The 27,254-nt window shown below is 42.0% G+C and overlaps 2 protein-coding genes across 3 annotated transcripts; both read right to left on the minus strand.

The window, feature by feature from the left end:
- DIABLO (diablo IAP-binding mitochondrial protein) lies at positions 1–10,190 on the minus strand. Of its 2 annotated transcripts, none has more exons than XM_075898660.1 (6): positions 10,041–10,190; positions 7,005–7,125; positions 5,235–5,366; positions 3,391–3,468; positions 3,134–3,230; positions 1–2,013 (listed from the first exon to the last, which is right to left on the minus strand). In XM_075898660.1, exons 1-6 carry the CDS (start codon positions 10,091–10,093, stop codon positions 1,799–1,801), a joined length of 696 nt encoding a protein of 231 aa, XP_075754775.1. In that variant the 5' UTR covers positions 10,094–10,190; the 3' UTR covers positions 1–1,798. The 2 variants fall into 2 exon arrangements, with proteins under 2 accessions (XP_075754775.1, XP_075754774.1); XM_075898659.1 differs by having other exon boundaries at positions 3,391–3,501.
- A 6,027-nt stretch (positions 10,191–16,217) lies between these two features.
- Positions 16,218–16,352, minus strand: LOC142818516 (uncharacterized). The gene has a single exon (XM_075898661.1). It carries the CDS (start codon positions 16,350–16,352, stop codon positions 16,218–16,220), a length of 135 nt encoding a protein of 44 aa, XP_075754776.1.
- Positions 16,353–27,254: the final 10,902 nt, after the last annotated feature.

Here is a 27,254-nt window from a genome sequence, read left to right on the forward strand (position 1 = left end):
TTATCAGCAAATAATTAGTTTATTTCTTAATTACCCATGATTAAACTACACAAGAGTGCAGACTAATCTAACCACCTTTCCTGCAGTTGCACAGAGCTACTGGGATACAATCCTGTTGATAAAATGGAAACAAAGTTCAGGAAGAAATTTTCTAGTGAATGGTGGAATTGGGCTGGAAATCTTCCAGCCTACAGAGTTGTTTTTGGCATAACTAGCAATGCAATTATGCAAATAGCACACAGAGCCAATAAACACAGGAATATCAAGAAATCTCAGGAGGGAACTTTAACATGGACTATGATCATGTAAAAAATGGCAGTTTGAACAAATGTAATTACTAATACACAGTTGTTTATTTCCCTAAGCTATACCTTTTGGCTAGATATATACTAATAATACTCAGCTGTCTTGTAATTCAGCATTATACAAATATTAAAGGAAGCTCTTCCTAAAAATCTAGCAGCTACTGTTCTACAATAGATGGTAAAGGTAAAACTACAATATGTGAATTTGGGGAAATACAACCATAGATGTAGTTCAATTTAAACTACTTAAATGACACAGGGAAATAAATGAACTGTGGAAATGTGGTTTGCAATCACAGCATGCAGCAAAACACTTTCATTTGACAATAAAGGAGGATTCTAATTTTTTCTGCTATTTGGGGCAGACTGCAGCTACCCTGCTTAAAAGTTCACATTTGGACAACTGTGTTCTATGATCAAATAGAATTTGCAGTTATTTGTGGTGTCTCTGCCTTTGCAACATTTTGTTCCCTACTGATGCATATAGTCTTTTTAAATGTAGTGTGGCATAGCATCAATCCTTCTTTCACTACAATAGATTGCATCTTGCTGGTTGGTTGTGTTCCTAATTAGGTTACAAGCAAGTCTGCATACACACAACTGTCATACTCTATATTACAGTTATCACTGAGTGCAGACAGGAGGTTTTCACAAGGTGACTACATAGGGGTTGTCAAAAGCAGTCCATCTCCACCCCAAACTCTGCTGTGCCTCCAGCATTTATAATATCCTAGATATTTTATAGGCGTGTTTTTAATTTGTAAGGGAAGGAGAGGCTTGCTATATGAAAGATCACCAGTACTAAAGTTTTAGACTCTACAGATTTCCAAGGTTTTTAGCAACTCTGTCTCCTTTTGATGCTATCAGACTGCAGTAGTTTAATAAAACAGTAAGATTTCCATTATGAATTGTCAGTCCAAATAATTAGAAAACAGCACACAAAGTCAACATTGTTAAGCAAACTCTGATAAGGAAATGTAATTATATTGATCAATTGGAAGTATAAGACCCACTAAGATTAAATTGCTTCATAGACTAGAAAATTATTTTTAAATGTCCCTCTTTGTTTGCAATCTACAACTAACTTCAGACATTGGGAATTCACAAGGGTTTATTATATCATCTGAATTAAAGCTTCATAGCACCAGACTCAAACACTCAAGTATCTTTAACAGCTAATTTCACATTTGCATAGTTGTGTACTTCAACAAAAATTTACTAGCAATGCATATTATAATAATGGAAACTTAAAAAAAAAAAGATGTTCAAACACCTGGATCGGGCTGGTGGTTTGGTCTAGCAAATTCATGGGAAGAGAATTACTGCCCACTACCACCAATTATCAGCAGACAGGTGAGTCATCTTCAGTGCATTTTCCTTATCCAAGACTTTTTTTTTTCTTTTAAATGTGGGAAACTCAAGGCCTTTATAGTTAGTGGTATGCTATTACCTTCTGAATATTTTATATTAGCAGGTTTCCCCCTCTACCCCCTTCAGTCTTCACGAAGATAAGACTCATCAACTTCCTCTATGGCTTCAGCAATACTACATGGATGTGATGATTCCTCAGCTTTTGTATTAATGAGTTCTTCAGTCTGAGCTTCAGCTAACTTGGTCTCTGCTTTCTGGGATAACTGCCGTACCTCTTGTACCTGTGTTTTTACCAGCTGAATGTGGTTGTGGGCTGCCACTGAAGCTTGATCTGCACCTAAAAAACACAGTAATTTAAGTAAATTCAGAAACAACCCATAAGATAAAATAACATCAATTAAGATAGGGATTAAATTGATAATTACATTTTACTAAACTACTCATGCTCTAAACAAATTAGTTTTCAAAAATAGTTACTCTTCTTTACTATTCATTACTAACTCAAGATAGTCTACAAATATTTACTATGTCCTATGATGAAAAGAGATTTTTTTTTTCTCAGAACATTTCTGACAACAAAGTTGTGTTGCCAATTAGTGCAAAAATAATTTGTGACTTTTACGTGGTGACCACATGGTCTCTGAAAGACAAACCAAGACTGAACAACAATCACATGGTGGCAATTTTCATTCACTAGCGGTCTATTTGCTTTGAACTTTCATTCTGAGTGAGTGACTATTAGTCCCAAATCTTGAACAACCTAGTCCTCTATTTCATTAGCTTCCAAGAATATTGTAGTCAAATTTTAGTATAGTTTTTATTTCCTTACGTGAAATAATATCTTCATTTTAATTTAAACAATGAGATGATTGTATTAAATTTGGGGCCTGATTTTCAGAAGCACTTAAACTGAAAATATAGAGGAACTCAGCAGCTGTGTCCTTTGTGGAACACACAGGCTTTGTCTAGACTGGCATGATTTTCCGGAAATGCTTTTAACTGAAAAGTTTTCTGTTAAAAGCATTTTCGGAACAGAGCGTCTAGAAAAAACGGGGCTTTTTTGCGGAAAACAGATCTGAGCTGTCTACACTGGCACTTTTGCGCAAAGGGACTTTTGCCCGAACGGGAGCAGCACAGTATTTCCACAAGAACACTGACAATCTTACATTAGATCGTCAGTGCTTTTGTGGAAATTCAAGCGGCCAGTGTAAACAGCTGGCAAGTTTTTCTGGAAAAGTGGCTGATTTTCCGGAAAAACTGGCCAGTCTAGACACAGCCACAGGTTTTTCAGCATCTATGAAAATCAGACCACGTGAGTCAGCCAACCAAGCATATTCAGAGTTCGAGTCAATATTGCCTGGTATCTTTTTAATAATAAATGCTGCCTGTGTCCAGGGGGAAAGTTTGCTAAAAACTTCAAATTCCAGCTGATACTGAGGAACATATTACAGAAATACCTGATTGATATGCAGCTTCTGCTGCCATCTCTGAAAGATGTAAAGCAGTCATCCAACTGGATTCTAACTTCAGGAATTCTTGCTGCTTTGTAGTCATCTATAATTAAAAATAAAATGTTGTGTAACACAATTATAACATTATCTGAACCCACTTTTTGCAAGAGATGCTCTTACAGCCATAGTAAATGAATGAACAGAGAAATGTTAAACAAAAAGGAAAAAAACACGATAACTGCAGAAGTGAGTTAGTTCTTTACCTCCACTCTTGCTCCTATGATCACCTGCCATACTGCATCCACCTCTTTGGAATTCATTTTCTCAAGAAGATTTGTATACTGCCGGTAGAGAGACACCAGTATGTAAACTGCCTGCAAAAGATTGTAAGTCTAACATAACTACTTCGTAATAAATACTTTAAGTAGCACATGCGTATTTTCTAACTAATTTTTCAGCTGCTGATGCTCTCACAGTATTAGTTTGTTACATAGTAGATAGAAAATAGAAGGTGTGGGGAGGGAAATCTAACACTTTTCCCTATAAAAAATCTTCTATAATATTTCGTGAGGAAATTATATGGCAAGTCTTAGAAGCACTTTTTGATCTTTGCTTTGACTAATATTGTATTAAGTGTTCATCACATTCATTTGAAAATGGAAATATTTCATTGTAATTAAATACAATTAACACTTATAATACTGTAAAACACATTTTATGATATAGTAGGAACTTAATAGCACAGACAGAACTCTGATTCTCCTGCTGAAAAAAAACAAGTCTATTAGCACTTATACTAGAAGAGACCCTCTTTTTGAAGTATGAACCTATAATACACCAAGATTTTGATTCAATATAGCAGAGGGCAAGGCAGTGGTAATATACTCAAAAACTTGGCAGTTCTAAATTTTGTAATGAAATGGCTAACTGCTTGGGTTTTTTTAACTGAAAATCTTGGCAGGAATGACATACATGCATACAGAGAATTTATCCCCAGGCAAATCTTCAATTTTTACATTTACTTGTCTATAATGATATATTAAAGGAAATATTAACTGGAAGTTAAGGAAGCTAATATGGATAACTATTCTGCTTTAATCTGGCATTTAAAGACATTGCAGAGTTTCAAAATCAGTTAGCTGGATTGGAAAATGTGTTTTTGATGGAATCTATGTATTTTTTTTTCTTGCCTAGAAAAGAAGTTGGGAAGGCAAGTGATGTGTTTTTACAGAATGCTAGTTATCTGACTTAGACAGAAAAAACTATGTATTAGCTACTATTTGCAAAGTTTGGCCTCGCTTCTTATAAGGGCCAAAATTTCAGGAATTAGTTCATACCTGGGATTCTCTTGAACAGAGCTTCACAGCTCTTTAAAAATTACTCATGCCTTGGATTACAAACACTCCAAAGCAGCAGCAACACCTCCTGTATTGTCCACCAAAGACCTGTGCATGAGTTCACTTATTTTGACGTGTGAGGTACCAATTCAATCTGAACTGCTACCTCAGAATCTCTACATCAGTGATGGGCAACCAGGACCAGTGAGTGGACTGTGTGATCAGTGGTGGGCAACCTGTGGCCCAATAGGATTACACCTGCAGCCTGCTCACCCCTTCATCCCCCTTGCCCCTCTCACACACTGGAGCTCTGCAGTTGCGCACTTACTTATTCCTTTCCCCCTCCTAGCACTTTAGGAGTACCATGAATCTGCTGATTCATACTCCATCCCCACTTCTTCCCTCTCCTCCCAGAGTTTGATCACCATGAATCAGCTGTTCAACCTCTGGGAGGAAAGAGGAGGAGTAGGAGACAGTATGAATCACGAGATACATGGAGTTCCGGAAGTGCTGGGAGGAAGGTGTAGAGTAGGAAGTGCAGGGCTCCAGTGTGTGAGCAGCACGTGGAAAAGAGGGCCAAACTGGTGCACAGACCACAGGCTGGCAATCACTGTTCTACATCCTTAGCACATCGATTTGTGAAGTCAAAGTGCATTTTAGGTTAAAGAACTGATTTAATAGGTGCACTTAGTCTGTCTTTGTGAGAAATTTAAATACTCCAGCAGATGCAGTGTTAACTCTGTACTAATCCAGGCAGTCACTCATCTTACCTTTGTATACTCTGTTAATGCTTCGATTAATGCATATGTTGTTTGAGAGAGAAGTGTACAAGTACTGTCCGTTACCAAAGAAACTGCCCTTCTAATCAAGGCTTCATTACTGAGAGAAGTGGGCTCATGTTTCTGAAAAACAATAGATATACACACACTTTGCACTGGTTTCCAAAGACAGACAACTTCCAATGATAAAAATGTCCTCTACTGCAAGAAAAAGGAGATTCCCATCCAGCCCAAGTTGCTGCAGTGCAAAAGATTGGGATGGCAACATGTAGTTGACTACACAACCTAGGTTTATTGGTTAATCTTATTGACTACATGTACTCCCTCCCCCACCATATATCGGAGGCAGCAAGGGGATAGAGGAAGGAGGGAGGTGGGAGCCAGTGCCCATGGGAAGTTGACTTTTAAGCTAACTCCTTACAAGCACTGGCTGGATCTGCGGAGCTGCCTGCCTCACCTACACCCCAGGCTGCTACCTCTGATACAGAGGCAGCAGGGAGGGGGAAGTAGCGGGAGCCAGTACATGCAGGAAGCCAACTTTCAAACAATGCAAGCTACTTGCCCCCCCTGCACTGCTTCCTCTCTATAAGAAGTAGCAGTGTGGTAGTGATGGAGAGGAGCAAGTGGGAGCCAACATGCAGGGGAAGCTGGCTCTCTGCACATGCAGCTCCTATAAAGGCAGCAAGGGGGGACAGGCAGGAGCATTGACTCCATGGAGCCACCTTGCCCTCCTCCGATGCTGCTGCCTCTACCAGCCTCAAAGCAATCTCTATCTGCCACAGGCCCAAACTCACTGCAGACAAAAGCTTTTCCATGGGTCGATGCAGTTCTTGTCTGCAGGGAGCTCAGATCCCCCACGGACAGAGGCGGGAGTACGGGATTACACGGGGCTCCCTGGGAGTGGGGCCGGGAGTGCACTGACTGCTGGTCCCACCCCCGGGGATTATCGAATCAGTGTGAAACTGTTAAAATTTGATACAGTTACATGATTATTCAATTAATCACTATCTAACATCCCTAGAGAGAGGACTGGAGTAGTTCTCTTTCCCAGGGACAGCCTACATACTGAACCTCTGATCCCTAACCCCACCCCAGAGGAATGATTTGAATGAAGCATGGACATTTTAATTTTTTTTCCAAAATACAAAAATCAATTGAGTTAAAAACCTGAGTAACAGGAGGTAAATCTAGTTTATATATACACACCTGCAACCACTGATATTACCATTATGTTTCCTATCTGACGGTAGTCACTGGATTGTAAAGGTTCATGGACACTATAAAAAGTGCAAGAAGAGCTGAAACTGTGAATTCCATTCCAGCACCACAAATACCTTTTCTCCCAGGAATTGCAGGGTTTGTTCTGGTAATAATGGGATTCCTGAACGATGTGCCATGGCAAAAGGTAAAGGCAAATAATTTTCAATTTTATTTTAATAGTATTTTAGTTATTTGATAAATTGGATTAAATCTATTTTACATTTCCACTGACCTTCAAGATTTAAGTCATATTTCTTAGAGCAGAATCACTTCAAATGAGTGAGTCTTTTGAAAGTCAGCTAAGATAGAGAATTTCTGGATGGTCAACTGTGCCCCAGAAAGTTCACAAGCCATGCTGCAATATGTATACTACTAACATCATATAATAACTGGGAGGATGTTATAATACAATAAATTGATCCATTTGCCACAAACACTCTCTTCCACCAAATACCTTAGAATATCAAAGTACTTGTAGTGTACATTCATTTCAACATTTACCTGTACAATAGGGACTGCACAGAGGGCTACTCCAAAACCAAATCCTACCACTTTGTTCCACGGATTACTTAGTGCTGAGAAACAGCGTCTCTTAGCATTAGCCAGAACAGGAAAACTTTGCCTGGAAATGAAAAACAAAGATAAGTATGCAGACAGCTACATAGTGGGGAAATAAATATTCTGGAGTGTCAGAGCCCTGCGGAGGATGGTAGGGGGGCAGAAACACTTCTTTTTTTGCTATATGTTTACCTTGCACAGGGGGCCTATTCATGAATGGGTTTCCTGGAATGATCACAATCCAAATAATAAATTCAAATTTGTTTTAAAATTTATTAACTAACCATAATGTCAAGGAAAGATACAATGTGTACTGTAATTTCTCTGAAGGTGGGATTATCTTTATTTTGTCCAGTAACATGCATATGGTCAACTCTTAATATAATCAATGTGGATAAAAAACACTTAGATTATTATTAAAATGAAATACACTAATAGGGCTAAGTAAGCAAAACAATAAGTTAATTCAGAGATCCTGAAACTGCAATATTTGTGCATGTTTTGGTTCCCACACAGGAGTCCCTACTGTAGTCAATGGGATATAACATAGATGTGTGCTGCATCAGAGCCTTACTGTTGAAATAAAATAGTATAATAATGTATTGAACCAAAAGTGAAAAGCATTTATTTGTTCCAGCACTTCATTATTTATGAAACTGCATGAACAGTTCATTTTATAGCTCATTCTCAAAATTATAGTCCATCTTAATGTCACATCGCAAGATAAGTAATTGTAGTTATTACAGAGATGTTATGTGGTTACATATGAGAAGGGGTTGGTCTTTGTAGCTGTAAAGGAGAGAATACCATCTTCATATAAAATAATTAGGCTGTGAATTGATCTGCGTTAATGCCTGCAATTAACACAGGGCAGGATAATGCGTTAATGCTGCACTGCCCATCTGAAGTGCCGCCCTGGTGCTTCAAAGGGGCAGTGCAATGCAGAGCTGGGTATCAGCTGGGCACTCCTGCTGATCCCAGTCTCCTAACATTGGGGACTCCAGCTGCCCCCAGGCTCCCACGGTGCTGCCCCTTGGAAACACCAGGGCAGCTTTTCCAAGGGACAGTGAGTAATGGAGCCAGGGTCAGCTGGGGACTCCAGCTGATCTTGAGCTCCTGTAGTGCTGCCCCTTAGAAATGTCAGGGGAGCCTTTCTGAGGGGCAACTAAACTTAGCCTGAGGTCAGCTTAGCACTCCAGCTGATTCCGGGTTTCCTCAGCGCTGCCCCCTTTGAAACACCGCTGCAGTGTTTCAAAGGGGAAGTGCACGTGATTAATTGTGCAATTGCCATTAATTGTTTTAATTGTACGATTAATTAATTTTTTTAATTTCCTGACAGCCCTAAAAATAAGACAAAAATATTAAACTAAATGAATAGTACAGTGAGAACTAAATGTATAAGCCAAGTCACATCACTAACTGAAATTGTCATATAGAAATCAATGAGACTTCTTGTATAAGGCAAATAATGTGTTCACATTAGGGATGTTAAATATCAGTTAATTGAATAGTCGAGTAATCTCACTAATTCTTATCTGTTAGTTGACTATTCTATAGTACCCGGAAGCAGAGCTGACAGCCACTGTATCAGAAGTAGCAGCACATGGTGCCAGGCGGGAGCTGGTCCATGAGAGGAGCCAGTTTAAAAAACAGCTCCCCTTGTGCCTGTCACCAGTGCTGCTGCCTCTGATAAAGAGGCAGCAGCGTGAGTTGGTAGTGGCCCTTGTCTAAGTGAGGGCCTGAGCTCCCTGACCCAGTGCAATCTGAGCCAGGCTGCTTGCCTGTCTAGCTCCTAATACACTTTAAATGCAGAGCCGCAGCAGGGGTAGGTTCTGGACCCAGCACAAGCCAGAACTGAGCCAGGCTGCTAAAAAATTTACTGGCAAGGGTAGGGGGAGGAAACTGTGTGTAGTCTATAGTATTAACCTATAAGCTTTTGCTTATGGGTTAATCGGCTACACTATTACATCCCTCATTCACATTAACCGCTTTAGCACTTTACAGACTTAAAAGGGCATGGTAAGATAATTTAGCCCTAAACTTGAATGACTAAAGAAGTGATTTTATTACTCTATTTTCCAAACAAAAATTGTTTTAAATTTAAACATTCTCCAGTACTATTTACAACTCAAATATTGAATTAGTTCATGGGAACCAAAACCTGAGACCAACCTTATTTCATTATGTAAACCAAAACTATAAAAATGTATAAACAGTGACAATTGAGAAATATTAAAATGAATACTTTTCATATTTTCACCTAGATAGGACAGCTCATCTGCTTATGGTTAAGTACATGCAAGTGTTTGATGGTCCATGGTATTAAGTAAAGCAAATAAGGAACCTAATTACTTGAAACCTGACAAGTATCCCTTTAAAAGGCTGACAAGAGAATCTCAGAAACAGATGTTCATTTAGTTTTACACCAAATGCCAGACTTGATACATGCACTAAGAGAGTAAGTTCTGCAGGGGCACAGGATGTGTAAATTAATTTTATTTTCGAACTTGTAAAGGAATATCGCAAAAAATGGAGCAGACCAAAGTTGAGTTGACACCATCCTTTGTAGCCCCAGTAATGAGCTGCACATTCAAAATGGGAGAGTCCCAGAGATCAGACCTTGCACATAACCCTTTAATTTTATTGCTGGTGTGTAAAGGGGAAGGGGGAGGTGCTGCAGCATCCCCTGACTTGAAGGGGGTCTCCATTTAACACAGGATTTAGTTTCGTTCAACGACTCTCACCACCGCCGCTATGAAAACTTCCAGCAGCAGCCCTGGTCTCATCCCCGCTGTCCTGAGGGAAACTGAGGCAGGCGGGGAGCCGTGCAGGGCCAGGAGGCGCAAGCGGGGGGGGGCGTGGGAGGTCACAGGGGAGCGGAGGTTTCAGAGACAGGAAGGCGGCGCTCAGGCTCATGGGGGTGTCAGTCAGAGAGGAGGTTGCAACGGGGGGAGGGAGGGGGGATTTGCTAGGCGATACCTGAGGAGGGCAGAGCAGCACCGGAACCACCGGCTACGTGCAGCAGCCGCCATTGCCTGTGGACTGGGGCCGAGCGGCGGCGCATAGGAAGTGACGTCACGTCCGCCCCCATCGAAGGGCGGGGCTCCACCTCCTGGAGGCTTTCCTGGCTCTCGCCGGCGCGGGGAGGAGTCGGATACGGCCTGGGAGCGCGCGCCCCCCCCCCCCCTAGCTCCGCCTCCCTCTCTGGCTGCGAGTTCGAGGCTTGCCTCAGCCTTGCGCGCGCCCGGCTGTTAACCGTTTCTCGCAGGCCGGGTTCGAACGGGGGCACTCGGCCCGGCCCGCGTGTGGCAGCGGGCGCGCGTCGCTCCGCTGCAGCCCCGTGAGCGCCCTCGCGGGGCTGCCCTGGCCTCTGCTGTCAGCCCATTCTGCTTCGCTGCCCGGGGCTGGGATTGCAACGCCGGCCTCTGGCTGGGGCTAGCCGGCTCCGCCCGCGGGGGTCAGCCGCCGCTAACAACCCTCCTCGCTGCTCCCTTGGCCAAGGCATGATGGAAAGAGCCCCCAGGACCGACCCCCTGAAGGGCCTAGACCCGGGTCACTCAACATGCGGGCCACGAGCGGCCCACGCCCCGTTGCGACTCGCAGTGCAGCTTGGGTTTACATGGGGCTCAGTACTGGCCTGCAGGTGGGATCATTTGAACATGGGCTGCACTGGGAAGATGCTCCACAGCGGGTGTCCCACATGGGCTGAGCATTGAAAGAGACCAGCGGGCGGGAGGGCTGCAACAGACGGGTACAGGGTGTTGGTGTTTTTAGCCCCCAGGGAGGAGGTGCCTGGAATGCCGGAATAGTGATAGAAATGTAGCCGTGTTAGTCTGGGGTAGCTGAAACAAAATGCAGGACAATGTAGCACTTTAAAGACTAACAAGATGGTTTATTAGATGATGAGCTTTCGTGGGCCAGACCCACTTCCTCAGATCAAATAGTGGAAGAAAGTAGTCACAACCATATATACCAAAGGATACAATTAAAAAAATGAACAAATATGAAAAGGACAAATCACATTGCAGAACAGAAGGAGGATGGGGGGGGAGGGGAGGGGGAGGAAGGAAGGTAAGTGTCTGTGAATTGATGATATTAAAGGTAGGGAGAGTGGGATGTTTGTGAGTTAATGGTATTACAGGTGATAATTGGGGAAACTGTCTTGATAATGGGTGAGATAGTTCAAATTCTTGTTAAGTCCTTGTTGGCAAGTGTCGAATTTTAACATGAATGACAGTTCAGAGGATTCCCTTTCAAGTGCAGATGTAAAAGGTCTTTGTAGCAGAATGCAGGTGGCTAAGTCATTTAGAGAGTGTTCTTTCTGGTTAAAGTGGCAAGAAACTGTTTTCTCTTTGTGATCTTGTCTGATATCTGTTTTGTGGGCATTAATCCTTTGGCGAAGTGTCTGAGATGTTTGTCCAATGTACATAGCAGACGGACACTTTCGGCACATGATAGCATAGATTATATTTCTGGATGCTCAGGAATATGTGTTCTTGATCTTATAACTCACTTGGTTAGGTCCAATAATGGTATCAGCAGAATGAATATATATGGTTGTGACTACTTTCTTCCACTAGTTGATCTGAGGAAGTGGGTCTGGCCCACGAAAGCTCATCATCTAATAAACCATCTTGTTAGTCTTTAAAGTGCTACATTGTCCTGCATTTTGCTTCAACTACCCCAGACTAACACGGCTACATTTCTATCATCATATATACCAAAGGAATGCCAGGGCATTGTGTGAAAGAAACTGTTTGCATATATTTACATATATATTTGCATGTCTATGCAACCACACTTAAGTTGTGGTGCACTGCATGTGCTGTGAGAATCAGTGTGGCCCCTGCCATCCCTAGCTTCCAAAGTTGAATAGGTACGATCTAGACCATATTTCCCTAGTTTGCTTGTCAGACAGTCATGTGGAACTGTGTCAAAAGTTTTACTAAAAAAAAATCAAGTTATCTCACATGTACAGCTTCGCCACTAGACCAGTGTCCCAATCAAAAACAGAAAGGTTAGTTTGGCATGACTTGCTGGTGTTATATACATGCTGGCTTTTAACCTTATTAGCTTATAGGTGTTTACAAATTGATTAATAATTTGTTCCAGAATCTTTCCAGGTATTGAAATATCCAGCTTGTTTTTAATGAATATAGAAGGAAAAGAGGCATTAAGCTTTGCAGCCTTGTGGATATCATCATTATTTGCTCTTCGTTTCTGCTGAGTATAGGACCTATGCTTTACTTTGTCTTTCTTTTGTGCCTACTATTTATAGAGTCTCTTCTTTTATGTCTCTTGCTATATGTAATTAATTTGTGAGTTAGCAGTTCTGATTTTTGTCTGTACATGTTTGCACTGTTTATTTGAACTCAATGATTCGTGCATGTTTTCACTTTGTAGGATTCCTTTTTGATTTTTTTAAGTTGTTAAAAATACTTGCTGGAGTTGTATTAGACTCTTACTAGTTTGCCTAGCTTACCTTTGCATTTTGCCTTAATATTGGCTCATTGAGAAATAGTCATCTTATTTGGATTTTTTCTCTTATAGTTGTATTTGGTAATGGCTATTTGTGTTGTCTAGGGTTACGTCTACATTGCAAGTTTATTTCGGAAAACGCTATTCCGGAAGATATTTTCTGGAAAAGCTTATTTCGAAATAAAGCATCTGCACCACAGGGAAGCCTCAAAATTAGTCCGTGGCAAGCTCCCCTAATGTGGACGTGCTATCTTGATTTAGAGCCCCAGAAGGCACTGGGGAGGAATAACTTTAGAATGGCACTGGTGAGGAGCTATTTCAACATAGCAGCATTTTCCACACACATCCTCTTCTGAAAAAGCTTTTTTGGAAGAAGTGTTATTCTTCATGGAATAAGATTTACCAACATCGGAAAAAGCCCTCCATTATTTCGATTTTCTTTGAAATAATGCAGTTGCTGTGTGGATGCTAGTATTGTTTTTCTGGAATAACAGCAGTTATTCTTGAAAAACGGTGCAGTGTAGATGCACCATAGGCTGACCACTCGCTATTCTGGCAAATAGATCTTTTTTTTTTTTTTTTTTTTTTTTTTTTATTAAATGTCGTCAAACTGTATTGATACCATAAAAATGATTTGGTAGGAGCTGGTAGAAACAAGAAGCCATCATTCTTTCAAAAGGGAAATAATTTAGTCTTGCTCATCTGAGTAAAAGTATACATATATTTAAAGAGAATTTAGGGTTTGAAGTGGGTATCACAAATATGGATTCTTGTCCATACATTTAAAAAGTAGTGACAGGACCTGCAGGAAAATGTACTCCTAAATCAGAATTTTTCTGTATGACCACATGGTTTGTAGCAGGACTGTGGCCTAAGAAAGTAAGAATGCTCTACTAAAATGATGAGGATTATGTTTAAGTCTCTCTCCTTATATGTGACCATTCTGTGACTCTGTTTTTATGCAGTTCAGTAGACTATGCTTAGCATCTGATGCAGAGCCCCTTCCTGATTTTAATGGTCTTTGGCTCAGGCCCTTAGGCTGTGTCTACACTGGCGCAATCTTGCGCAAAAGCAGCTGCTCTTGCGCAAAAACTTGCTGCCTGTCTACGCTGGCCGCTTGTTCTTGCGCAAGTAAACTGACATTCTAATGTATGAAATCAGGGCTTCTTGCACCAGAACTCTGACGCTCCCGCTCAGGAATAAGCCCTTTTGCGCAACTGTTCTTGCGCAAGAGGCTATTGTAGACAGGCAACATGAATTTCTTGTGCAAGAAAGCCCTATGGTTAAAATGGCTATCAGAGCTTTCTTGCGCAAGAGAGCATCTACACTGGCATGGATGCTCTTGCGTAAAAGCATATCTCTTGTGCAAAAGCACATGCCAGTGTAGATGCTCTCTTCTGGAAGAGTTTTTGCACAAGCACTCTTCCGCAAAAGAGTACTTGCGCAAGAAGCTGCCAGTGTAGATGACGCTTTACTGTTTAATCTTACTTGTGCTTATTCATAGCTTCAGTACTCACATGCTCGAGTAAAGTGATCTTGAACTCTGTGCCACATAAAGACTTACCCGCTCAGGCCCTTAGTGTGAATATTTCTTGGTAATTTTTAATGGAGTTCTTTTTAATAACTGTGTTCATTTTCTTACATTATAGACACAGCTATACTCCTTGAGAATTTTTGCATTTTAAAACGCTCTACAAGGAGAAACTTTTCTTGTTCCTTTCTGACACTTGATCTATATTTTACCAACTCTCACACCTATAGATTTTAATGAGTCTGCTTTGCTACTTATAAAGTCAAGTGTCTACATTTGTTCATGGGAGTGAAGTGGCCAGTTGTTCAGAAATGAACAATTTGAATGATCTGAAATCAAAGACAAGAGCTAAATATTCTAAATTAGCTGGAGAAGCTTCTAACAATTGGCTTCTACAAGTTTTTTATGTTAAAATGGCCTGGTTTTTATTCAGTTATTATGTGCATCAACAGGTGCCACACTTATCACTGTTTTAGAAAGGTGTGGATAAATACATTCTGAGGGGAAATAATTCTTTGTTTTGTCATAAATATTCTAAATTATTGGGCACAACCTGCCAAGTGTCAGTGTATGACCAGAGATCCAGACTTCTATTTACATTATAAAAGACTGTGAAATAGATGTATGGTAGGAGTAATTTCTTTAATTCAAATGACATTTTCTTTTATTCACTTTAACTTTTCTAGCATTTTTGTACAGAAATACATTTTAAGTGGCATAAAAACAGGCTTGAATGAGCTAAAAGCAGATTTCTTTAGTATAATGTCAGCTCAATGGACTGCTCTGTGACACAAAACAAGAGAAATCAATTGCACAGGAGAATGCTGATCTTGCAAAGACTTATGAACTAAAGTTCATGCTAAAGTTAATGCCCTCTGAATAGTTTCAGACTCCCTTTGAAGTCAGTGGGGCTGTTCACAGTTTAAAAAATCTAAGCATTTGCAGGCCTGGGACCAAGACATTGATGTCAATAAAACAAACATCTTTGTTTTTTGTAACACTGGAATTAGAGTAAACTGTGTCCAGAAGAACCCCATGTAATTGCCCACATTTTATTTGTGATATTTTTAACCATTCTGTAGGCTTATTTTCAACATATAGTTTGTAGTTATTAACATGTTTGTTAGAAGAAGTTGGAGACATACCATGTAGACGATGAAAATTAAATGGTAGATTTTTTTCTTAAAATCATAAAATTATTTTAACAAACCTCCATTGACACTTGTCCTTTTTACATGTTTTATCTGATTAATAAAGGCATAAGAAAATAAAAGGATTTTGTGAAAGTGTACATTTTCAGCATGTTTGAGATTTAAGGTTTGATTACACTGATTTCAGTGGAGCAATGTTGTTTTAAAAGTTACCACTCTTTAGACTTACCACTGTTTTAAGATGAACAATTCTGACCTGTAGAAAGTCCTAGCAGGTCACTTTATTCCCCCTCTCCCAGAGCAAGTTAGTGACGTACAACATTTTTAGTGCTTTCTTATACAGCATGGTCCCAGTAAAACTATTGCCTTGTTGGGTTCAACTCCTCCAAATATGCTAGTATCATGTTCCAGCAGGAAAGGCTGGGAAACTTAACTCCACACTAGATTCTGTCAGATAAAAATATGGAAATAAAAAGAAAGGAGACATATCGATTATGCTGATTTGCGGAAAAGACAGGAAATAAGAGGATCAGAAATAAAAAGTATTTATCCTTTCATGTCCATAACCAGGCTGATTGAAGCAGACATGTCTGAACTTGATTCCTCAGAGGACAGCTCACACTCTAATGGTTCTACACCACTTCTGGGCTTTCTCCCTCCCTTCTATCCACCACTCTCAACAAAGTGTTATTCTCAAGAGAAGATTGATCATGGACAGAACTGCCAACAATTTTTCTGATGCAAGGGATAGGATTGATCCCAAAGATGAAGTTTGGAAGAGCCATTGGCGATCAGCAAGGTGTTTTTAATAATTTTTTTGTTTTACATAAGAAAATAAGATTATAGTTAGCCAATAATAAAACAAAGATTTGGAAGTTTCTGGTGCCAAAAAATTGATATTCTGTTTGTTGAGCAAATGCCAGCTGCAAGGTACTTTGGTAGTGACAGTTTCACATTCTGGTCTAGTCTGTGGCCAGAGGGGATATAGAGGAGCTGTCACTTAAGCACCAAAAAGTAAGTTGTCCAGCCAGCCAGCAGCAGTGCCCCGATCAGCACGGTGTAACTGAACAGCACGAAGGCCAGCAGCTCCTTCAGCACTTTTAGGAAGTGGACAGCAAAGGACTCCTGCATGGTTCTTCCAAGCACCCCAAGCCAGATGCGATTTTTGCAGTTGTCTCACGCTCCGCTCCCCACTAAAGTATCCTTTTCTGAAAAGAAGAGAAACAAAGGGGCAGGATGAGCCCTTCTGAACAAATTGGATGTAAAAGGGGAGCCTGCTAATTGCATGTAGAAAAATCTGGATTCAGGTAATTTATGGGGCGGTGTATAGACAAAGTCCATGAACACTGAGGTTTGTTAGAAGCTTTTTAATTGCCAGGGGAGTGTGTCAGGCAGAATAGTATTTGTGTATTTGGAAAGTCTTTTTCAGAGTTTCCAGGATGTGTAGTGCTGAAAGGGATTACAGGGTAGATCTCAAACCAGGTCAGGACTTGCAGGTGGTAGTAGAGTTGAGGGAGAACTAAGCAAGGTTAAAATATAGAGGGGTGGAGTAGGGCAGAGGCAGGCAGCCGAGGTTTCAGCCAGTACCTGGAATTATTCTCTTCTGTCAATTGATATTTGGCAGGCAAGCTTCGCATTTAGAGCATTTGCTGATGGCACATTAGTACCAACAAAATGCTCTATTGAAAGTGGTCAGTTCCTCCAGAGAAGCCACAGTAAATATTTAATGTTATAATTGCTTCTAATGGATAGGCAGAGAGCAAGCTTTTTGATTCAGATCAGGAGATGTGGGATTAAATCTGAAAGCTTCCTAACTTCTGTAAACATAACTTTTTTTTAAAAGGGGAAAGAATAAGATTTTTTTTAAACTTCTTTCCTCCCCAGTTAAATATATATGTATAATTGTTCATTTCCCAAGGAGTTGCCCAGTCCATGAATTTTGTGTAAAACCTTAACACATGCACAGTAGTTTTATGCTATTTAGGCTTTGAAGCTGAAAAGACAGATGTGTACCCCTGTCTTTAGATGCATATTTATTGCTTCATCAGAAAATTATCAAATCAAAAATATTTGTACTTTTGTATGCATGACCAAAAGGAAAATGAGATTAGGTTCAGAATAATGCTAACCTGAAAGGATTATTTTTCTTACAAACAGTATACTGTCAGTCAGAGCAAACTGAATTCCATTCTACCATTTAATAAAGGAATTGATTAATTAGAAACTCACAGTGAAATCTAAACAATTGCTTTAACTTTTCTTTGTATTAATGTTTTTTTTAACTCCACCTTGCTATGTTCAGGTATAGTAAAGTGTTACGGAAAATACTGCAATTTAAAAAAAATCTCTTCAATGTAGTTTTTCAGAGTACGGAAGTTACTTAATGTTTTACATGCGTTTCATTACAGAATAAAGCATATACTGACAAAGAGATAAATAACCTTCTTACCGTGGGATAGATGATTGTATTTACTTCTTAAAGTTTCAATCTGCTTTTATTCTGCAGCTTTCTCTTGAATTTCTGGCTTCTAAAAGGTTGGTGATGTAGTTTGATCCCCTTCTGGTCTGCTAATCCATAGAGTCAGGAGTAATGAGGTTGTATTTACAGCCTGCACCAGTACTAATGGACTAGGTGTGGTCAGAGACGAATTATTATATATGACATAGACCCTTTGCTTTCTCTGTGCTGACAGCACAATAGTAAAGAACAATCCAACGTTGGCACTTCTGATTTGAACAATATATTGTATATTTTAAAATGCGTGAAACGCTCTTACCCTGTTATGTCACCTAATACTGTGTTTTCTTCAATGCAACTTTTTTCTCGTTTTATTCCATCAGATAGTTTTCTGTATTTCTGGCTATTTTGTTGTGCATATTCTGCTTTTTGTATAGTTTTCTGTTCTTAACAGCCTTCTCACAGACAGACCATTAAAAGAGGAGGACGTTATTAGAGTGGAACTGGGGAAGCTCAAGATAAACATGACATGACAGGATGGATGCCTGTAGATTTTGTTAGGCTCTATTATCAAAAGGGATGGATGAAGGTAGGCTTACTTTTGCAATATCCCCAGTCCAGTTCTCTACATATTGCACTTCACTCATCCATACCACAGAATCTCTGTCCCAGAGAGAGAGAGAGAGAGACTGTTTTGTTTTTAAATAACAGAAAAAATGTGAAGATATCAGGCTAGTATCAGTGAATGGGTTACTAATAATCCTATTTAAAAGGCATGGGTTATTTGGCTTTTAAACAACAGACAAATGTATGCAGCATGGAGAAGCAAGAGCATCTACTGCAAATCAAATTTCTTATTTACAAAGACATTATGTGTCTAGCAAATGGCCTCTTAATTTAATCAAGATCTCTTGTTATCAAATTATTACCCCGTGGTCAGTGAGACCTTAGCTAGCAGGGAACATAAACAGGCTCAGGAAGCTTATTAAGTAGTAATTGCTCCTCTGGAGAATTGGTCAGCTCTGGGCCTTGTTTCTTGCATATTTCCAGGAAGAGAGCTAGTAATTGATGGTCTGTGTGGCCGTCAACCTAGCTGCTAGTTCTGATGTCCATTCAGAAATGATATGCTGACACACAGTGCTCTTTCTGGCCAAACGTGAAGTTTAATTTGATACCGAGGTTAACAGTATTTTCTTATGGAACAAATCCAGTTATTAACAACACAATACAAATGAAAAAGGTAAATAACCTACCATGTATTTTTAAACTATTTATGTTATTATCTTTTACATGTCATTTAGTCTGATTAGTAAAACCAGATTAGTCAGTTTCACTGTCATAGAATCATAGGACTGGAAGGGACCTCAAGAGGTCATCGAGTCCAGCCCCCCGCCCTCAAGGCAGGACCAAGCTCCGTCTACACCATCCCTGACAGATGTTTATCTAACCTGTTCTTAAATATCTCCAGAGAGGGAGATTCCACCACCTCCCTTGGCAATTTATTCCAATATTTGACCACCCTGACAGTTAGGAATTTTTTCCTAATGTCCAATCTAAACCTCCCCTGCTGCACTTTAAGCCCATTACTCCTTGTCCTGTCTTCAGAAACCAAGAGGAACAAATTTTCTCCTACCTCCTTGTGACACCCTTTTAGTTATTTGAAAACCGCTATCATGTCCCCCCTTAATCTTCTTTTTTCCAAACTAAACAAGCCCAGTTCATGAAGCCTGGCTTCATAGGTCATGTTCTCTAAACCTTTAATCATTCTTGTCTCTCTTCTCTGTACCCTTTCCAATTTCTCCACATCTTTCTTGAAATGTGGCACCCAGAACTGGACACAGTACTCCAGCTGAGGCCTAACTAGTGCAGAGTAGAGCGGCAGAATGACTTCACGAGTTTTGCTTACAACAAACCTGTTGATACAACCTAGAATCATATTTGCTTTTTTTGCAACAGCATCACACTGTTGACTCATATTCAACTTGTGGTCCACTATGACCCCTAGATCTCTTTCCGCCATGCTCCTGCCTAGACAGTCGCTTCCCATCTTGTATGTATGGAACTGATTGTTCCTTCCTAAGTGGAGCACTTTGCATTTCTCTTTATTAAACCTCATCCTGTTTACCTCTGACCATTTATCTAACTTGCTAAGGTCATTTTGAATTATGTCCCTATCCTCCAAAGAAGTTGCAACCCCACCCAGTTTGGTATCATCTGCAAACTTAATAAGCATACTCTCTATCCCAATATCTACATCATTGATGAAGATATTGAACAGTACGGGTCCCAAAACAGACCCTTGAGGAACTCCACTTGTTATCCCTTTCCAGCACGATTTAGAACCGTTAACAACAACTCTCTGACTATGGTTATCCAGCCAATTATGCACCCACCTTATCGTGGCCCTATCTAAGTTATATTTGCCTAGTTTATCAATAAGAATATCATGCGAGACCGTATCAAATGCCTTACTAAAGTCTAGGTATATGACATCCACCGCTTCTCCCTTATCCACAAGGCTCGTTATCTTATCAAAGAAAGCTATCAGATTAGTTTGGCATGACTTGTTCTTCACAAACCCATGCTGGCTATTCCCTATCACTTTATTACCTTCCAAGTGTTTGCATATGATTTCCTTAATTACCTGCTCCATTATCTTCCCTGGGACAGACGTTAAACTGACCGGTCTGTAGTTTCCGGGGTTGTTCTTATTCCCCTTTTTATAGATGGGCACAATATTTGCCCTTTTCCATTCTTCTGGAATCTCCCCTGTCTGCCATGATTTTTCAAAAATCATAGCTAAAGGCTCAGATACCTCCTCTATCAGCTCCTTGAGTATCCTGGGATGCATTTCATCAGGACCTGGTGACTTGCTGACATCTAACTTTCCTAAGTGATTTTTAACTTGTTCTTTGTGTATTACATAATACAATATTACAGAAAATATACAATATTACAGAAAAAATGTAAATCTAAATTACAGAAATATAATTATGAAAGTGCTGTTGATTTGTTTTTTAAAAATTCTCATTGTCATTGCCAGTCTATTTGAACACTGTAAACATGTTTCTCTATGGCTGAAAGTATAAGCCAAAAAACTCAGCAATGGCACTATATATAATTCTTTATTATTTGATTTTCAAAGGTCTTGAGAACTGATTCCAGTACTTGTGGAAATCAACCCATTATTTGGTAATTATTTGGTAAAAAGTAAGTTAATATCACAGCTGCTTTATTATGAGGGAGCTCAGTCATACGTGAGGTAAGAGCAATCAGGTGATAAGTTTCCTGATAATTTTTTTACGTTCTTCTAAAAATCAAATGTTCCTTTACATAAAGTATTCACCAAAGAAATAACATTGTTAAATAAGAGTGCATGACTATAATAAGTAGAAATCTACATAATGGCTTAAAAAGTTTCACACTGAATAAACTCTTCTATTTCTGTGCAAAGAATATAACTATAAAAGGGAGGATTTTGTTAAATATTAAGGTCTGTTTCACAAATGGTCACACTTTATAATGTAACGGAATAAAGAATGCTCATATAGAAACACTAGGTTTGAGACTAGACCACAATTTAACAAAAAATTGAGAAAATTTAAAGGATTAACAAGACTGTAACTATGAGGTGTAAGACAGGTATGTGCCCCAAGGAAAGTGAATTCTAAAGCAGGAGACAATTGCTAAGGTAAGTTTCTTCTGAAGATGTCTCCTGATTTTTGTTCATTTTAATAGTTAGGAATTTTCTGAAGAGTTAAGTGATGTTGATTTTAATATTCATTTTACCATCCCTCACCTCCAGAGGGAGAAAGGAAAAAGTGTTCCGCTGTTTCACTGGACTACATTTTGTCAGTGACCTGCTAAGTGCCATGTCTAGGGGCACATCTACACTACAAGATAAGGTCAACTCTAACATAGCTGATATCTGGGCACCCAATTTTGAGAAGACGAAACGTTTGTGTCTTCACTATGGACAAGAATCAAATGTCTGAAATAGTGCATCCACATTACAAAGTTTACTGCTAGAGAGGGATGCACTGTGGATTGGTTGGCAGTCTGGACTGTGATTCCAGTGTCTGTTGGATCCAAAACTTGGCAACAGGTGGTTAGAGGGGCTCATGTTGCTTGCATTCCATAAAGCACTCCTCCAGTCTTTCCCCCTTGTGCGAGATAAAGGAGATGCAGTGTAATTTCACCTTTTGGTGCTCTGGTTGCCCACATGGACACCAGAGCACTGTGATCATACAGTCCAGGATACTGGAAAGCATTGTCATGCTCATGGATGTCATGGTGTGCTTCATGGCACTATCCTATGAGAACCTACGCGTATTGCTCCATCAGGAAGAGGACAATGATGAAGCTCGATGTGGCACAGAGGCCCTGCTCAGGCAAGCCCTGGCACTTATGCTAGTGCAGCCAGCAGTCAATCCTTTGGACACAGTGCAATTCTGGTTCTGGCAGTGGGAGATGAGCTTAGACTGGTGGGACTGCATCATGATGTAGAGATGGGATGATCAGCAATGGCTGCAGAATGTCTGCATGTGCAAGGCCATGTTCCTGGAACTCTGTGAATGGCTTGCCCCTGCCCTGAGGTGCCAGGATACCCATATGACCATGCAGAAGTGCATGGCAGTTGCTGTGTGGAAGCTGGCCATGCCAGAAAACTACCTTTCAGTCAGGAATGAGTTTGGGGTGGGGAAATCTACAGTCAGAGCTATTATCATACAAGTAGCCATGGCCATCAGTAACATCATGACTTGGGAATGTGGACACCCTAAGGCGGGTGGGGGCTTTGCCACCATTGGTTTCCCTAACTGTGGGGAGAGGTCCTTGATCAGTTCCCAACTGCCAGCCTGCAGACCATTGCCAGTCTGCAAATAGCTGGCTTGCTGGGTTGTTGTGGCTCTGGGGTCAAGGGAACACCACCCAGCCAATGTTCCCTCTGAGGCCTGCCCACCTCCTCAAGAAAGCCACTCAGTGGCTGGCGGGTGGCTGCCATGCCACAGGAGCAGCAGAGCAGCCACCATGTGGCACTGGCCATACCCTCAGCCTTTCCTCAGGGCTGGAGCTATGGGCCACATGGTGTGCAGTGGCTGCTCTGGCTGGAGACATGTGCCAGGTGGCCTGCAGCTGCTCCAGCAGCCCCAGCCTGGATGAGAGTAGGAACTGTGTCACAGGTGGCCTGCAGCTGCTTTGGTGGCTAGAGCCAGACCCGCATAGCTGGAACTGAATGGGACTGACACTGGGGGGGGTCCTGGTGGGGGGGAGGTCTATAAGGGGCGGAGAGGAGCTGGTGGAACTGAAGCCAGCTGTTCGCAGCGGCTCTGGGGACCAGGACTTTTGGCAGGCCAGTAACATTTATTTGAATAATGAATATGCAAGTAAACTGTTACTGGTCCGCCAAAAGTTTGTGAATAGGAACTTGGTCTGTGGTGTGAAAAGGGCAGTGGTTTCTAACCTTAGTTGGAACACACATCCCCATCCTGGCACCTGACCACTATGCCTTGGAGTACATCAACTGCAAGGGTTACTTCTCCATGGTGATGTAGGTACTCATGGATCACAAGGGCCATTTTACTGACATCAAAGTGGGATAATCAGGAAAGGTGTATGATGCATGCATCTTTAGGAACTCCTGCCTCTTCTGAAAGATGCACACTGGCATTATTTTCCAGACTGCAACATCAGAGTAGAAAAAGTTGACAGGGCAATAGTGATTCTTGGTGTCCCAGCCTACTCCTTGTTCCTCTGGCTCGTGAAACCCTATGTGGGCAGCCTGGATCCCAAGCAAGAAGGATTTCAACAACAGGCTAAGCAGGTGCAGAATGGTGGTGGAATGCAGTCGCCTCTTGGGGAACAATACTAATAGATTCTCCTCCTCCTTCCAGGTTGCCATGCGATTTATCAGTCTTCTCCAAATCATGACGAGTGGGACCAGTGCTTTACTGAATGTGGCCATAAACCTGGCCTTATGCTGCACTGCTTTGTGGCTCAATGACACCCAACCACGTACTGGTGGATTGGCATGGGAAGGTGTCTTACTGTGGAAAACAGCATATGACTGGCCTCCCCAAAAACCTTGTGAGAAGGATCAAAGAGTTTCTATTTGAAAGCTTCATGGAGCCATGCAGACACATGAACAAGCTGTTTGTGCCTTGCACATTGTGTTGGTCGAGAGAGAAAGAGAGTGCCGTTGCTTATACCTCCTTGCCTGAACTTGCTTGTAGTTAGACAAAGTTTGTGAACTCACTAGAAGTGCCCCTCTGGGGTTGTCAATGGCCTGGGAGGATGGGACTGGCTCCAGAGTCATGACCAGCTCCAGGCTCTTGAGCATCATTGGCTGGCTAGTCTCCTCCTACTATTGCCCCTCCATCAGCCTGCTCTCCTGCAGGCTGATGCCATGCATATCTTGTCCTAACAACCACACTGTGGGAGCTGGCCAGATCCCCCACCCTCTCCCCCCTGAATGTCAGCCTGCTGCTCATAATAGTGGCATCTATAAGGTTCACTCCCAGAGCATCCAATCTCTGCCACCTAGTGATATGACTGGTACAACTCCTTAATTTTTACTCTGCACTGCTGGGCATCCCTGGCATATCCTTTTGCCCTGAGGCAGCTTGTGCTCCTGCTGTGGAACTTGGTACTCTTCTTGCTGGTTCTGAGCTTTTGGAGGATGGATTCATTGCCCCACTCCTCGACAAGGTCCAGGATGTCTTGCATATCCAGGCAGGTGTTCTTCTTCATCCCTGGGAAGTGATGGTTGTGGGAACAGAAGTACTCGCAGCTGGCGGAGTGTCCAACAGAATGTTGGAATTCATCTCATTTGCCCTGATGTGCTGCTTGCTGGCAAGGCTGACCACATAGGACAGGCCATTCTACTGTTCCCCAGGGCTTTTTGAGCTTGATGGAAAAGCAGTAGCATCAGGAGTGGCCAGAGTGGACAGCTGTGGGAAATTTCAATAGCACTGAATTTCTGGTAGTGCTGTGCCTACACTAGCATCACTTTGACCATGCAGGCCAGGGACTAGCATTACTCCTGGGCTACGTCTAGACTGGCATGATTTTCCACAAATGCTTTTAACAGAAAAGACAAAATCTGAGCTGTCTACACTGGCCCTTTTGCGCAAAAGGACTTTTGCCCGAACGGGAGCAGCATAGTATTTCCGCAAGAAGCACTGATTTCAGACAGTAGGAAGTCAGTGTTCTTGCGGAAATTCAAGCAGCCAGTGTAGCTGCTTTTGCGGAAAAACTTGCCAGCCCTGGTGAAAAGCAAGAGTACAGAAATCTATGTCAGTGGCCACTCAGGGCAGCACAACAGGCTTGCTAATGTGGATGCATCACTTGGAAATTCGACTATATGGGATTAGGGTTGATGTAAAATCCTATTGTACACCCAATCTAACAGAACTCAGAGGCAGGTACTTAATTTTAAGCACATAATAGCACTGAAATCAGAGACTAGAATATCTTTTGCTGGGTCAAGCAAATGTGCTCAGCAGCCTATGGGAATGAGCCTGATGGAAACTGCTGCTGGCTAGCCCCAAAATTTGCCCCCCAAGCTATTAGATTGCTCCAAACCTGAATTAATTTCTATTTTGATTTCCACTATATTTCTAGTTAAAGCAGCAGCAACCTGTAGTTAGGTATGAAGGGTATAATGGCAAGCTTGAACTTGATGTTCAGCTGCTTTAGTACTACAGGCAGTCCCCGGGTTAGGTACAAGATAGGGACTGTTGGTTTGTTCTTAAGTTGAATCTGTATGTAAGTCGGAACTGGTGTCAGCCACTGCTGAAACTGATCAGTTTCAACCAGGGCTGAATCTGGATGCCAGTTCTGACTTACATACAGATTCAACTTAAGAAACCCAGGCGTCCCCAAGTCAGCTGCTGCTGAAACTGATCAGCGGCTGATTCCAGGAAGCCTGGGGCAGAGCAACTCTGCCTCGGGCTTCCTGTAGTCAGCGCTGGTCAGTTTCAGCAGCGGCTGACTTGGGGACGCCTGGGGCAGAGCAGCTGGGATGCTGCTGGGTTGCTCCAGCAGCGGCTGAATCAGGATGCCTGGGGCAGAGCAGCTGGGGTGCTGCCGGATTGGTCCGGAGCGGCGCTGCGGGACCAACCCGGCAGCCCCCAGTTGCTCTACCCCAGGGGTAGGCAAGAAAAGCCTGGTCTGCTGGGGGGGGCACTAGCTGCACCCCCCCCACCCAGCAGACCAAGGGGACAGGAGCAAAGCCGCGGAGCACGCCCACAGCGGGACAGCCCAAGCGTGCCTGGGCTGTCCCCTTGCAGGCGTGCTCAGCAGCTTTGCTCTCCGTCTCCCTGTCTGCAGGGAGATGGGGAGCAAAGCCTTGGAGCACGCGCGCCCAGGCTGTCCCGCTGCGGGCGTGCTCCGCGGCTTTGCTCCTGTCCCTCTGGTCTGCTGGGGGGGTCCAGCAGACCAGGGGGACAGGAGCAAAGCCGCCCAGGTGGCGGGAGTCCCGCTGCCTGGGCGGCTTTGCTCTGGGGCAAACGAGCAAAGCCAACCAGGCAGCGGGACTCCCGCCGCCTGGGCGGCTTTGCTCGGGTGTCCCTGGTCTGCTGGGGGGGTCCAGTGGCTTTGCTGGACCCTCCCCCCCCAGCAGACCAGGGAGACCGGGAGAAGCTTTTCTCGCCCCGGAGGACACGGGTGGGGACCTGCCTCCCGTGAGCTCCGGGGCGAGAAAAGTCCCGTTCGTAAGTGCGGATCTGACATAAGTCGGATCCGCGTAAGTCGGGGACTGCCTGTACTGGAATACAGCTTACTCTGCATTTGTGGAAGTTAGGTGACTGACAGAAGAATTAATCCTGCGGGTTCAAAATCAGGGGCATCAAGCAGCCACGGAGGCTTGAAAGTGGAGTTGATGACACTCAGCAGCTCTTAAGTAGGATGCCTAGTACAAGGATTCTAAAGGAACTTTAGTTTCTCAGAGTCTTATTATTTCTCTTTAGAAGATAACAAGGGAAGCTGAATAGTTAAGTGCTATCATCTAACCGTTGCTGTTAATTCTTTGAGCTGATCTATAACCTATAGTGCACAGTATTGCATACAACTGAGTTGTTTTGCGTTTTTAATTTTCCTTGTTTACTGCTATCACTTGCTAGAACCTTCCAGCAACCCATCACTATTTATTGACTATACAGCTTCCTAGTTCACAGAGCCAGTATAATGGCTACTTCAAAGCACACAACAGCAATTTATACACAGCAGATGTGGTAGCTTACAGTATCTAATAGTGCTATTTCTGGAACATTATGTGTAAAGGCACATTAAATGGAGACTATATTTTTGATGAGCTCTTGAGATTTGAAGTAGGTAAGTAATTTCTGCCCCTGGAGTTTTCCTTGTGTTTTTATTAGTAGTTTACAAATACAACTATTTAATCCTTGCCACAGATAGAAAGAAATTCAATGTGCAAACTACTGGGCTACGTCTACACTGGCACCCTTTTCCGGAAATGCTTAAAACGGAACAGTTTTCCATTATAAGTATTTCTGGAAAAGCGCGTCTACATGGGCAGGATGCTTTTCCGGAAAAGCACTTTTTCCAGAAAAGCATCC

Source organism: Pelodiscus sinensis, chromosome 15, assembly GCF_049634645.1.
Source record: "Pelodiscus sinensis isolate JC-2024 chromosome 15, ASM4963464v1, whole genome shotgun sequence".
NCBI classification, from domain to species: domain Eukaryota; kingdom Metazoa; phylum Chordata; order Testudines; family Trionychidae; genus Pelodiscus; species Pelodiscus sinensis.

Bases quoted from the DNA above. Each gene is read 5' to 3' on its own strand.
- DIABLO (XM_075898659.1), bottom strand. From the start codon at position 10,093: ATGGCGGCTGCTGCACGTAGCCGGTGGTTCCGGTGCTGCTCTGCCCTC. The intron at 5,367-7,004 runs GTAAATGTTGAA...ATTGTTTTTCAG, and splicing joins GTGCAGTCCCTATTGTACAG to AAACATGAGCCCACTTCTCT. The intron at 2,014-3,133 runs GTATTTCTGTAA...TGTGTTTTTTAG, and splicing joins AGAAGCTGCATATCAATCAG to GTGCAGATCAAGCTTCAGTG.
- LOC142818516 (XM_075898661.1), bottom strand. From the start codon at position 16,352: ATGCAGGAGTCCTTTGCTGTCCACTTCCTAAAAGTGCTGAAGGAGCTG.